The sequence below is a fragment of the Mobula hypostoma genome, chromosome 9 (genome assembly GCF_963921235.1).
Source record: "Mobula hypostoma chromosome 9, sMobHyp1.1, whole genome shotgun sequence".
In the NCBI taxonomy this organism is placed as follows: Eukaryota; Metazoa; Chordata; class Chondrichthyes; order Myliobatiformes; family Myliobatidae; genus Mobula; species Mobula hypostoma.
Genome location: NC_086105.1, coordinates 86,712,587 through 86,726,358, shown reverse-complemented (window position 1 = coordinate 86,726,358; position 13,772 = coordinate 86,712,587). Strand labels below are relative to the sequence as shown.

The window sequence follows — 13,772 nt, the reverse complement described above, 5'->3', positions numbered from 1 at the left end:
CTCGCTCTCAAAAAAATTGATTTCCGTGATATTGTATATAACTTGTGGGCATCAGGGAACCACTATTAATATGCGGGAGACTCCCGGAACTTCCGGGAGAGGTGGGATGTCTGTATTGGGGGGGGGTGGGGGGATGAATACTTTTCATAGGCACTGTAGCTGCTGTCGTGCCTTCTTTGTAATTGCATCAATACGCTGGTGCAGGATAGATCTTCAGAGATTTTAACAATCCGGAACATAAACCTGCTCACTCTTTGCTTTGCTGATCCCTTGTTGAGGACTGGTGTGTGTTCCCTTGACTATCCTTCCTGAAGTCCATTATCAATAATTACTACTGTGATTGAATGTAAACTGTTGTCTCTGGATCAACAAGGCAGAAATTGGGCTGTGAACCAACTGTACAGTGTAATAAATACTTCAACCACTTATGCAAGGTATTGATCTGAAATATTACCTCTGTTTTACCACAGATACTGTCTAACTTGCTGTTTCCATTTTTATTTTTGGTTTATATTTTACATCTACATTGTATTTGTGGTTTAATTTTACACTATCCCTATCCTCATCAAATCTATTAGTTTGTACACATGCAAAATTAATGGACAAAAGCAGAGTCACCGGGAATCAAGAAGAAAACCACTGTATAAGTATATCCATCTGATAATTTCAACCTGATGATTGTAATATTTTTTGGTTTCCAACAGAAGCTTGCCGGAAGAGAAGTTTAAAGCGAAAACTTTGTTTGAAGGTGCATCTAGAAACGGAAGGCAGACACAACAGACCTCCATTGATGGAACTAGTGTAGAAGTTGAACAAAAGAAAAGTAGGGCTTTGGAACGAAGGAAAGAAGGGCGTTCAAAAACATTTGACTGGGCAGACTTTCGCCCAGGACAACGGGAGTCCAATGGAGGAAATGTCCGCAGAACTACTACTCTATTCCTCAAGACTGTGTCTAATTCTGAAAGAGACTTCCAGAACTTGGAGCTGGACCGTGCACGACGGCGTGAGGAGAGGCGTAAGCGATTTGAAACAACTGCTCTTGATGATATGAACAGGATGGAAGTGGATACATCCATATGCCCAGAACCTAAAAGTGTTAATGTGGAAATTGAAAATCAATGGCAGCAAGTGGAAAGTACACCACTACGAGAGGAGAAACAGATTCCAATTCTCATTGTGCAGCCTTCCAATGATGATAGATCTCCTTCACAAGATCTAACATTAATGCTAGAAGAGGAGGTAAAGTATAACCAATCCTGCGAGGTGGGAGATAGTACAGCTTATTTTGAAAATGATCATTGAAATATTTGGAAGTATGAATGAGAATGATGTATAAATTTCATATAATCAGCTTTTTTATATGCAAAAAAATGAACAGCAAAATGAGCAACTTTTTAATTTCAGCTAAAAAACATACCTCTTCCATTACTCATCCTCTAAATTTCTACTTTTATTTTCATTGCTTTTATTTCTCCCATAAGATTGGGTGAATTATGAGGAAAGAATTGATTTGAATATATTAGCACAGGACATGCATGATAGAAGTACCAGTTGGTAATTTCCTGCTCTAAATTACATTCTTTGGTTTATACCAATTTATAATAAATAATGTATTTCTAAGATTGTCTAAATACAGTGGATTCCAGTTAATTGGGACACATTGGGACCAGTACATTTTGCCACAAATAAGCAGCTGAACCAACTAGCCAAAGTTTCATGATAATAGTTTAAAAGGTATAAAAATGACAAACTATGATTTAACTAAGTAGAAAATTATGTATCTAAATAAAATGCAGAACAGATTAGAATGCTACCAATACTACCACTGTGATACAGAATTGTGTATTAGTTCCTAGTGTTATCAATAGAGGAATTCATCCAGTGTGTATTTGGCCATGTTCTTTTGATTGACTAAATGAACAAAATCACTGCAGGCAACTATTGTAAATAATGGACTGCCTTCAAACAATGCTTTCAATGATTGCATTTTCCAAATCTTCATTTTTATTCTATCATTTAAGGTGATTGTCAATACCTTCAAATTCTTCGTAGTTTCTAACGAAGTAGTGAAAACATTTCATTTTTACTCCCGGCTGTTTGAAGGCTTGCAACAACAGCAAGGGAAAACAGTTCTGAATTGTCTTACTGCTTATTTCTCACCAGCTTACTCAGGAAACTGGCATAGCGTATATGGAAGGAAGGGAAACAAGCAGTAGTGTCATGGAACATATAGAGATTAAAGAGGAGGAGGTGCTTGCTGCCTTACAGCGAATAAAGGTAGATAAATCCCCCGGGCCTGACATGATCTTTCCTCGGACCTTGAGAGAGACTAGTGTAGAAATTGCAGGGGCCCTGGCAGAAATATTTAAAACCTCCTTAGCCATGGGTGCAGTGCCGGAAGATTGGAAGGTAGCTCATGTTGTTCTGTTGTTTAAAAAAGGCTCCAAAAGTAAACTAGTTAATTACAGGCCGGTGAGCCTGACATCAGTAGTATTGATTATTGGTAGGTGTTCTGAGAGATCGGATATACAAGTATTTGGACAGCCAAGGGCTGATTAAGGATAGTTAGCATGGCTTTGTGCGTGGTAGATCGTGTTTAACAAATCTTACAGAGTTTTTCAAGGAGGTTACCAAGAAAGTAGACGAAGGAAAGGCTGGGAATGGAAGGCCTTTGACAAGGTCTCACATGGGAGGTTAGTTCAGAAGGTTCAGACACTAAGTATCCACGGAGAGGTTGTAAACTGGATTCGAAATTGGCTGTGTGGGAGAAGACAGAGGGTGGTAGTGGATGATTGCTTATCAGACTGGAGGCCTGTGACTAGTGGTGTGCCTCAAGGATCTGTGCTGGGACCATTGTTGTTTGTTGTCTATATCAATAATGTGGTAAATTGGATCAGCAAGTTTGCTGATGACACTAAGATTGGAGGCGTTGTGGACAGCGAGGAAAGCTTGCAGAGGGATCTGGACCCCAACTGGAAAAATAGGCCAGAAAATGGCAGATAGAATTTAATGCAGACAAGTGTGAGGTGTTGCATTTTGGAAGGACAAATCAGGGTAGGACATACACAGTAAATGGTACGGCACTGAGGAGTGCGGAGGAACAAAGAGATCTGGGAGTTCAGATACATAATTCCCTGAAAGTGGCATCACAGGTAGGCAGGGTTGTAAAGAAGGCTTTTGGCGTCCTGGCATTCGTAAATCAAAGTACTGAGTATAGGAGTTGGGATGTTATGGGGAGGTTTTATAAGACATTGGTGAGGCCAAATTTGGAGTATTGTGCACAGTTCTGGTCACCTAACTATAGGAAGGATATCAGTAAGATTGAAAGGGTGCAGAGAAGATTTACTAGGATGTTGCCGGGTCTTCAGGAGTTGAGTTACAGGGAAAGGTTGAACAGGTTAGGACTTTATTCCTTGGAGTATAGAAGAATGAGGGGAGATTTGATAGAGATTTACGAAATTATGAGGGGTATAGACAGAGTAAATGTGAATAGACTCTTTCCACTTAGATTAGGAGAGATAAATACGAGAGGACGTAGCTTTTGGGTGAAAGGGGAAAGGTTTAGGGGGAACATTAGGGGGAACTTCTTCACTCAGAGAGTGGTGGGAGTGTGGAACGAGCTGCCATCTGACATGATACATGAGGGCTCACTCTTAAGTTTTAAGAATAAATTGGATAGGTACATGGATGGGAGAGATCTGTAGGGTTATAGACTGGCTGCAGGTCAATGGGACTAGTGGAATAATGTTTTGGCACAGACTAGAAGGGCCGAATGGCCTGTTTTCTGTGCTGTAGTGTTCTGTGGTTCTAACTAATAGTGACAAGAATCACTGTTTTTTGAACTCAAACACACACAACTTACATTATTTAAAAACTATTTGCTTTAAGCATGGCGTAGTGTCTAATGGTCATATAAGTGCCATGACGCATGACTGAGGCGAGTTAGAAGCTGTACGGCAACAGTCTCCTGTCCCAATTAAGTTGCATAATGCCCCAAATAAACAAAGACAATCCCGGCTATTTCCTTCATTAGTTTTTTTTCTTCAACCAATTAACTAATGACCCAATTAATTGGAATCAACTGTACTTCAAATGCTGTCTAACCAAAGTTATAAATCTTAAATTTAGATTATAAGGCTATAGACCGTAAGATGCTTTGACTGAAGTTTACAAGGTATTAAGGGGAACTAATAAAGTGAATAGACCAGAAGACCATATGATATAGGAGAAGAATCAGGCCATTTGGCCCATCGAATCTGCTCCACCATTTCATTTTGGCTGATCCATTTCCCTCTCAGCCCCAATCTCCTGCCTTCTCCCCATATCCCTTCATGCCCTATCAACCTCTGCCTTGAATATACCCAATGACTTAGCCTCCAGAGCCACCAGTGGCAACGAATTCCACAGATTCACCATTCTCTGCCTAAAGAAATACCTCCTCATCTTCGTTCTAAATGGACGTCCCTCTACTCTGAGACTGTGTCTTCTGGTCTTAGTCTCCCCCAACATAGGAAAAAGCCCTCTCCGTATTCACTCTACTAAGGTCTTTCAACATTCGATAGATATCAATGAGATCCCCTCCTTATTCATCTGAATTCCAGTGAATATAGGTCCAGAACCATCTAACGCTCCTCATATGATAAGCCTTTCAATCCTGGAATCATTTCCGTGAACCTCCTTTGAACCCTCTCCAATGTCAGCACATCCTTTCTTAAGATAAGGGGCCCAAACCTGCTCTCAATACTCTGTGAGGCCTTACCAGTGCCTTATACAGCCTCAACATTACATCCTTGCTTTTATGTTCTGGTCTTCTTGAAATGAATGCTAACATTGCATTTGCCTTCCTCACCACCAACTCAACCTGCGAATTAACTTTTAGGGAATCCTATACAAGGGCTCCCAAGTCCTTTTGCACCTCAGATTTTTAAATTTTCTCTTACTTTCGAAAATAGTCTGCGCTTTTCTTACACCAAAATGCATGACCGTACACTTTCCGACATCTATTCCACTTGCTACTTCTTTGCCCTTTCTCCTAACCTGTCTAAGTCCTTCTGTAGCCTCTCTACTTCCTCAACACTACCTGCCCTTCCACCTATCTTCATTACAGGGATGACAGGCAGGATAGTAGAATGCTTCTCTTGCAGGATGTGGGAAGGTACGGAGACCTCGAGTGTCCCTGACAACTACTATTGCAAGAAATGCATCCAGTTGCAGCTTCTAACAAACCGTGTTAAAGAGTTCAAGCTGGAACTGGATGAACTCTGGATCATTTGGGAGGCTGAAGGGGTAATAGATTGGACATATAGAGAGGTAGTTACACCCAAGATGTAGGACACAGGAAACTGGGTGACAGTCAGGAAGGGGAAAGTGGTTAAGGAGCCAGTGTACAGTACCCCTATGGATATCCTTCTCAATGACAGGTATATCACTTTGGATACTATTGGGGAGGATGACCTAGCAGAGGAAAGTTGCAGTGGTCGAGTCTCTGGCACTGAGTCCCCCTCTGTGACTCAGAAGGGAAGGGAGAAGAGGCACATTGCAGTAATGGAGAATTCATTAGTTAGGGGAACACACAGGAGGTTCTGTGGGCGAGAACGAGATTCTCAGGTATGTTGCCTTCCAGGTGTCAGGGTCCGAGATATCTCGAGTTGAATCCTCAAAATTCTTAACTGGGAGGGTGAACAGCCAAAAGTCATAATCCATGTACGTACTAATGACATGGTATGAGTGACGAGGTTCTGCATAGGGAGTTAGGTGCTACGTTAAAGAGCATGACCTCCAGGGCTGTGGTCTCAGGATTGCTACCCTTGCCATGTGTTAGTGAGGCCAGAATGAGGAAAATTATACAGTTTAATACAAGGCTAAGGAGTTGGTTTAGGAGGAAGGGCATTAGATCTTTGGATTACTGGCCTCTCTTTCATGGATGGCTTGCACCTGAACTAGAGGGGGACTGATACCCTAGCGGGAAGGTTTGTTAATACTACACGGTAAGCTTCAATCTAGAGTTTTAGGGGGATGGGAACCGGAGTGCCAAAACAGTTAGTGGAGAGGCTGTGGTGGCAGATGTTGGTTAGACCTCAGACAAGGTTAGGAATCAAAGGGTTGAGCATGATGCGAGTAATGTCCTCAGATGTTTCAGTTTTACAGTAGAGTAAAGGGAATTACATAAGCATGAGAGAGGAGTTGACTAGAATTGATTGGAAAAGAACACTGTTAAGGATGACGGCAATGGCTGGAATCTCTGGAAGCAATTCTGAAGGCATAGTATATATATATATATATATACATCTCAAAGAGGAAGAGGTTAAAGGAAAGTCACAACCGTGACTACCAAGGGAAGTCAAAGCCAACATAAGAGCGAAAGGGAGGACACATAATACAGCAAAATTAGTGGGAAGTTAGAGGATTGAGGAGCTTTTAAAAACCAACAGAAGGCAACTAAAAAAGAAATTAAGGTAAAGATGGAATACAAAAGCAAGCTAGCCAATAATATTAAAGAAGATCCCAAATGTTCCTTCAGATACATAAAGTGTAAAAGTGAGGCAAGAATGGATATCGGACTGCCAGAAAACAATGCTGGAGAGATAGTAATGGGGGACAAGGAAATGGTGAACGAACCGAATAACTGTTTTGCATCAGTCTTCACTGTGGAAGACACAAGCATTATAGTGGAAGTTCCAGGTGTTGGGTAATGAATGTGTGATGTTACCATAACTTGAGAGAAGGTTGTTGGGAAACTGAAAGGTCTGAAGGTAGATAAGTCACCTGGACCAAATGGTGTGCACCCCAGAGTTCTGAACGAGGTAGCTGAAGAGATCATGGAGGCATTAGTAATGATCTTTCAAGAATCAATCGAACCTGGAATGGTTCCAGAAGACTGGAAAATTGCACTCCACACTTCAAGAAGGGAAAGAAAGGAAACTGGAGAGGGTTCAAAGGAGGTTCACTAAAATGGTTCCAGAATTGAATGGCTTGTCATATGAAGGATGTTTGATGGCTCTGGACCTGTATTTGCTGGAATTCAGAAAAATGAGGGATGACCTCATTGAAACCTATCAAAAGTTGAAAGGCCTTGACAGAGTGGATGTGGAGAAGATGTTTCCTATGTGGGAGAGTCTAAGACCAGAGGACACAGTTTCAGAATAGAGAAACATCCTTTTTGAAAAGAGATGAGGAGGAATTTCTTTAGCCAGAAAGTGGTGAATCTGTGGAATTCTTTGCCACAGGCAGCTGTAGAGACCAAGGTTATAAGGTTGGCACAACATTGTGACCTATAGTATGCTCTGATGTTCTAATTTCTGTGTAAGAACTCTTCTGGCCTTTGTGGTATGTATTAACATATATTAAATGTCGAATGGGGAGAAATGTATCACCTTAACAAGTGAGCTTTAAAAATAAAGGATCCACTACAGTGCTTAAAGATCATGCTGGAAACCAAAATCCTTGATCTTTCCAGACTAGCAGCAGCTGATTTAGTTCATGATCACTTCTCCCATTCTGTGAATCATGACTGATGTGTAACTAACTTTATCTAAATTCAACAGAATAAAGTATGAATCTTGGATTTTCTTTCTTTTTAAATCTTTTTACTGAATAAGTATACAAAAAGGTAAGCCGTAAAGGCACTAATACATTGTTAGAATATAATAAAATTACAGGAGATATTAATATGAAAAAAATGATACAAACAATGTAATTTAAACATAAAATACTAAGGTAACATAATAGTATACTAATTTTATATATATATACCAATAGAGAAAAGGAAAAAAAAACCCACCGTGCAACTAAACTAAAAAGCAAAGCAAAGCAATGGGCTAACTTGGAACCAAGCAGAGCTAAAAAAATTCAAATCACGTCCTCAATCCTGACCTCCATTAAAAACAGTAAAAAAAAAACAAGAAGGGTATATAAATATGGATCAAAAAAAGAGGAGAAAAAAAAATTACATTAAATGAAAATATTGAATAAAAGATCTCCAGGTCTGTTCAAATTTAAGTGAGGAATCATAAAGATTGCTTCTAATTTTCTCCAAATTCAAGCATAATATCGTCTGAGAAAACCAAAAAAAGGTAGTTGGAGCATGAAGCACTTTCCAATGTTGTAAGATACATCTTTTCGCCATTAAAGTAAGAAATGCAATCATTCTACAAAAGATTACTGGAAATTTTAGGTAGTCCAAAGATAGCAGTAATAGGGTGAGGAGAGATATCTCTATTCAATACCTTGGAGATAATATTAAAAATGTCTCTCCAAAAAGTTTCCAGAGTAGGACAAGACCAGAACATATGAGTTAAAGAGGCTATCTGCCCCGGACATCTATCACAAAAAGGATTAATATGAGAATAAAAGCGAGCTAATTTATCTTTGGACATATGTGCTCTATGAACAACTTTAAATTGAATTAGGGAATGTTTAGCACAAATAGAGGAAATATTGACGAATTGTAAAATCTGCCCCCAGTCATCCACGGAAATGATAGACCCCAATTCCCGTTCCCAATCTACCCTAATCTTATCAAATGGAGCTTTCCTAAGTTTCATAATAATATTATAAATCATAGACGATGCACCTTTCTGACATGGATTAAGGTTAATTATAGTATCTAAAATGTATGTAGGAGGAAGCATTGGAAAAGAAGGAAGTATAGTACTTAGGAAATTTCTAACTTGTAGATATCTAAAAAAATGTATTCTTGATAAATTATATTTATTAGATAATTGTTCAAAAGACATAAGGGAACCATCTAAAAATAAATCCAAAAACCGTGAAATACCCTTAATCTTCCAAATTTGAAAAGCACGATCCGTAAAAGAGGGAGGAAAAAATATGTTACCTAAAATAGGAATTGCTAGCCCAAATTGGTTAAGATCAAAAAAATTTCCTGAATTGAAACCAAATACGTAAGGTATATTTAACTATCGGGTTAGATACCTGTTTGAGGCGTTTCAAATCAAAAGGAAGAGAGGAACCTAAAATAGAGCCAAGTGTATAGTCCTGAACAGATTGTAATTCCAATGCTACCCATTTAGGAATGGATAGTATATCCTGGTCAAGTAACCAAAATTTCATATGTCGAATATTAATTGCCCAATAATAAAATCTAAAGTTGGGTAATGCTAAACCTCCATCTCTCTTAGCTGTAAATGTATTTTACCCAGTCTCGGGTTTTTATTTTGCCAAATAAATGATGAAATTTTTGAGTCAACTTTATCAAAAAAAGATTTTGGAACAAAGATTGGTAATGCCTGAAATATATATAGAAATTTTGGCAAAAAAAACATCTTAACTGCATTAATACGACCAATCAAAGTTAAATATAAAGGAAACCATTTAGATGAAAGTTGAGTAATATGGTCAATTAAGGGTAAAAAGTTAATCTTAAATAAATCTTTGTATTTATAAGTAATTTTAATCCCAAGATATGAAAAATAATTATTAATCAATTTAAATGGAAAGTTATGATATAAGGGAAGTTGTTTATTAATCAGGAAAAGTTCACTCTTACTAAGATTTAATTTATAACCTGAAAAGAGACTAAATTGTGCTAATAACTCTAAAACAGCAGGGATAGATTTTTGAGGATTAGAAATATATAAAAGTAAGTCATCAGCATAGAGTGATATTTTATGGGACTTTAAGCCCCGAGTTATCCCAGTAATATTTGGAGATTCTCGAATGGCAATTGCAAGAGGTTCTAATGCAATATCAAATAATAAAGGACTAAGAGGGCAACCTTGTCGAGTGCCTCGAAAAAGAGGGAAAAAAGGTGAGCTTAGAGAGTTAGTACAGACCGAGGCCACAGGAGAATGATATAACAGTTTGATCCAGGATATAAATTTCGAGCTAAAATTAAACATTTCAAGCACTTTAAATAAGTAAGGCCATTCTACTCTATCAAAAGCTTTCTCAGCATCTAAAGAGATAACACACTCAGGAACATTTTGTGAGGGGGTATAAACAATATTTAACAGTGTGCGAATGTTATAAAAAGAGTAACGACCTTTAATAAAACCCGTTTGGTCTTCCGAAATAATAAAAGGAAGTACTTTTTCTAATCTGTTTGCTAATAATTTAGAAAAAACTTTAGAATCAACATTTAATAAAGATATTGGTCTATAAGATGCACATTGAGCAGGATCTTTATCTTTCTTTAATATTAGAGAGATTGACGCTCTATTGAAAGATTCGGGAAGTTTACCAAGTTTTAATGAAGCTTCGAAAACCCTACAGAACCAAGGGATTAATGAAGGTGCAAAACATTTATAAAATTCTACGGTAAACCCATCAGGGCCAGGAACTTTCCCCAAATTCATAGAGGAAATAACATTCTTAATCTCATCAGTGGTAATGGGAGTATCTAGCATAGAAGACATATCCTGTGAAATCTCAGGGAAGTCTAGGTTATCTAAAAAATCATTCATATATTTAGAGTCTCGAAGAGACTCTGATTGATATAAGGAAGAATAAAAATCACAGAAGGTTTGATTAATCCCCGCATGATCAAGTATCAGTCGGTCATTTTGATTATAAATCTGATTAATTTGAGATTTAGCATAATTAGACTTCAATTGGTTAGCCAGCAGTTTGCCAATTTTGTCACTGTGTACATAAAATTCACTTCTTGTTTTCTTTAAATGGTTTACAATCGAGGACGAAAGTAATAAACTGTGTTCCATTTGAAGTTCAGTTCTTTGTTTATATAACTCCTCAGAGGGAGCTGTAACATATTTCTTATCAATTTCCTTAATCTTGTCCACAATTACCAATTCTCCTGCTTCAATTTCTTCCTCAAAGCAGCAGAATACGAGATAATCTGACCATGAATATAAGCTTTAAAAGCATCCCAAAGAATTTTCACAGAAATATCCTCTGTATAGTTGGTTGTAAAAAAAAATCAATCTGTTCATTCATAAAATTAACAAAGTCCGAGTCCTGAAGCAACAGCGAATTAAAACGCCATTGTCTATTATTTTGTGTATTGGCTTGAATTTTAATAGAAAGCTTAAGTGGAGCATGATCCGAAATGGTTATAGAGTCATAATCACATTTAATCACTGAAGAAATAAGACGAGAGTCAATAAAGAAATAATCAATTCTTGAATAGGAATGGTGAACATGTGAAAAAAAAGAAAAATCTTTTTCCTGAGGATGCAAAAAACGCCAAATGTCCGTTGACCCAGAATCAGAGAGGAATGAATTAATCAAAGTTGCAGATTTATTAGGTAAGGTCCGTAGAGGAGCCGAACGGTCCAAAGCTGGAGATAAACAGGTATTAAGATCTCCGCCCCAGATCAATGAAAACTCATTCAAATTCGGGAACTGATTGAATAATGATTTATAAAATTCCGGACAGTCCATATTAGGAGCATAAACATTAACCAAAACTACCTTTTTATTAAATAGTAGACCACTAGCCAGTAGAAATCTACCATTCAGATCAGAAATAATATCATGTTGTATAAAAGTAACTGAGGAGTCTATAAAAATAGAGACGCCTCGATTCTTAGCGTTGGAATTCGAATGAAACTGTTGTTCCTTCCAGAATTTAAAAAAGCGTAGTCTGTCCCCCCTCCGCACATGGGTCTCTTGTAAAAATAAAATTTGTGCTTTAAGTCTCCGGACCACTTTAAAAACTTTTTTCCTTTTAATAGGATGATTAAGACCATTAGTATTCCAGGAGACAAAATTAATAATAGACTCCATAAACCCTAAAGTCAACCCGCAACAAGGAGGATTGACGATAGGCTCGACCCATGAACCCAGAAAGGGAACAGAACAAATAAGAGATACCGGGAAGAACGCAACCAATACTTCAATAGTGTACATAGCCCAAGAAGAAAGAAACTAAAACGTGAAGCCCCTCCCACCACCCCCCACCCCATGACCCCAAGGCTAAATCTAACACAGACCAGCCAGAAAGAAGCAAGCACTAAAACTACCCCCATGACTTCCGGTATACGCTCCCTAAAAAAAGTGTAAATACAAAAAAAATCAGCTAGTTATAAAACAGTAAAAGAATAAATAAAGGTAAATCAATTAAAACAAACACTTAATATAACAGAGAAAAAGCCAGAAAATATAAAAAAAACCGCAACAAACCCCAGACCCTATGAGTAAACAAAAGAAGAAATGAAATTATTAACATAAACTAGTTATGAAAACCTACAAAAAGAAGTAGATTTAAAAACTACAAAATTTAAGGCCTCAAAGGAAATACGTAGAATGACGGTGAGGGAATAACCACCCAGAATCCCCTGGGAAAAAGAAAGGAATGACGCAGATAGAAAGAAAGTTTAGCAACCATATTAATTAATCCAAAAATAAACTTTTCTGCCCATATAAGGCAAAAAAAAATTAAGGCCGACAAATTCACAACCTCCGATCAAACGGAGATAGTTAAAAATTACGATTAGGATGTTGAAGGTGAAAATTGATCCAGATAACTTTTGATGGAGATTCAAAAAAACGGAGGGCTCCATCCAACGTACGAATCCTTAGACGCGCAGGGTAAAGCAGCGCTGGTTTTAAATCCATCTTGTAGAGTTCCGACATCACAGATCTATAACGAACCCGTGGATCCCGAATTGGTTTACTGAAATCCTCCACGAATCGGAACTTAAGATCCAAAAAATCAATGTAACCTTTAGATCGAACGAAACAAAACAGTTTCTCCTTGTCTTGAAAGTAATGAAAGCGTAAGATGACATGTGGAGGTTTATCTAACTTAGATGAGTATGATGGAACTCTGTGAACGCGATCCAATAACGGTGGTTGGTCAGGAAATACAGTAGGAAATGCATCTTTTAAAAGTTGAGAAAAATACTTCATAGGGTTATCAGATTCAACAGCTTCACGCACCCCAATCATTCGAAGATTCTGCCGTCGCATTCTGGATTCTAAGTCAGAGTTTTTAAAGGTCAGAAAGTCAAGTTTCTTCTTCATTACATTAATTGTTTCTTCGATTTTCTCCATCTTAAGTTCATTTTGTTGCGTGGATTTTTGAAGATCAGATATAGCCGACTGATGTTCCATAATAGATGTTTGTATCTTATCGATTGAATCAGCAATTTTCTGGAAATTAATTAAAATTTCCGCACTAATCAGCTCCGTAACAGAGGTTGAAATTTCCCTTTGAATTAGCTCCGATATAGCTTTCAAAGTCAACGGTGGTTCAGTCGGAGGAAAATCGGTACCTTTCGGTCTAACCGGAGGTTTGCCGTCCTTCCCGTTTTTTCCATTCTTAGACATAGCAGACCTTAAATGCATCCAATTATCAAAGAGCCCAATTTATTTCAAAATATTGTAAAAGTCGATACCTTAATGGTTAATTAAAATATAGCTGATCATACGAAGAAAAACTCAGAGGTAATGGAGCGAGTCAAGAACACGACTTCACTCCATGAGCTCTACCGGAAGTCCCAAGTATGAATCTTGGATTTTAAATTAATATTTGACTGAGAAACAACTGGCAATTTTAGAAGAAAACTCTAAACTTTCTAAAATATATGTATATTTAAGGCAGAGGTTGATAGATTCTTGATTGGTCAGGGCATGAAGAGATAAGGGGGGAAGGCAGGAGATTGAGGCTGATAAGAAAATTCGGTAGCCATTGATGAAATGCAGGGCAGACTTGATGGACCAAATGACCTAATTCTGCTCTTGTATCTTAGTTTTATGGTTTTGTATTGCCCACAAACTTGACCACAAAGGAATCAATTCTGTCATCCAAATCATTTGCATGTAATATAAAAAGGAGCAATCCCAACACA

The 13,772-nt window shown here is 37.8% G+C and overlaps 1 protein-coding gene across 7 annotated transcripts in view; it reads left to right on the top strand.

Moving 5' to 3' along the window:
• Positions 1–13,772, top strand: part of LOC134351833 (myosin phosphatase Rho-interacting protein-like) — a 313,354-nt gene that overhangs the window by 222,599 nt on the left and 76,983 nt on the right. For all 7 annotated transcript variants that reach the window (XM_063058603.1, XM_063058608.1, XM_063058602.1 and 4 more), the window contains one exon: positions 705–1,239. In XM_063058603.1, the coding sequence (XP_062914673.1) occupies positions 705–1,239 (535 nt within the window). The remainder of the gene's footprint in view (positions 1–704; positions 1,240–13,772) is intronic.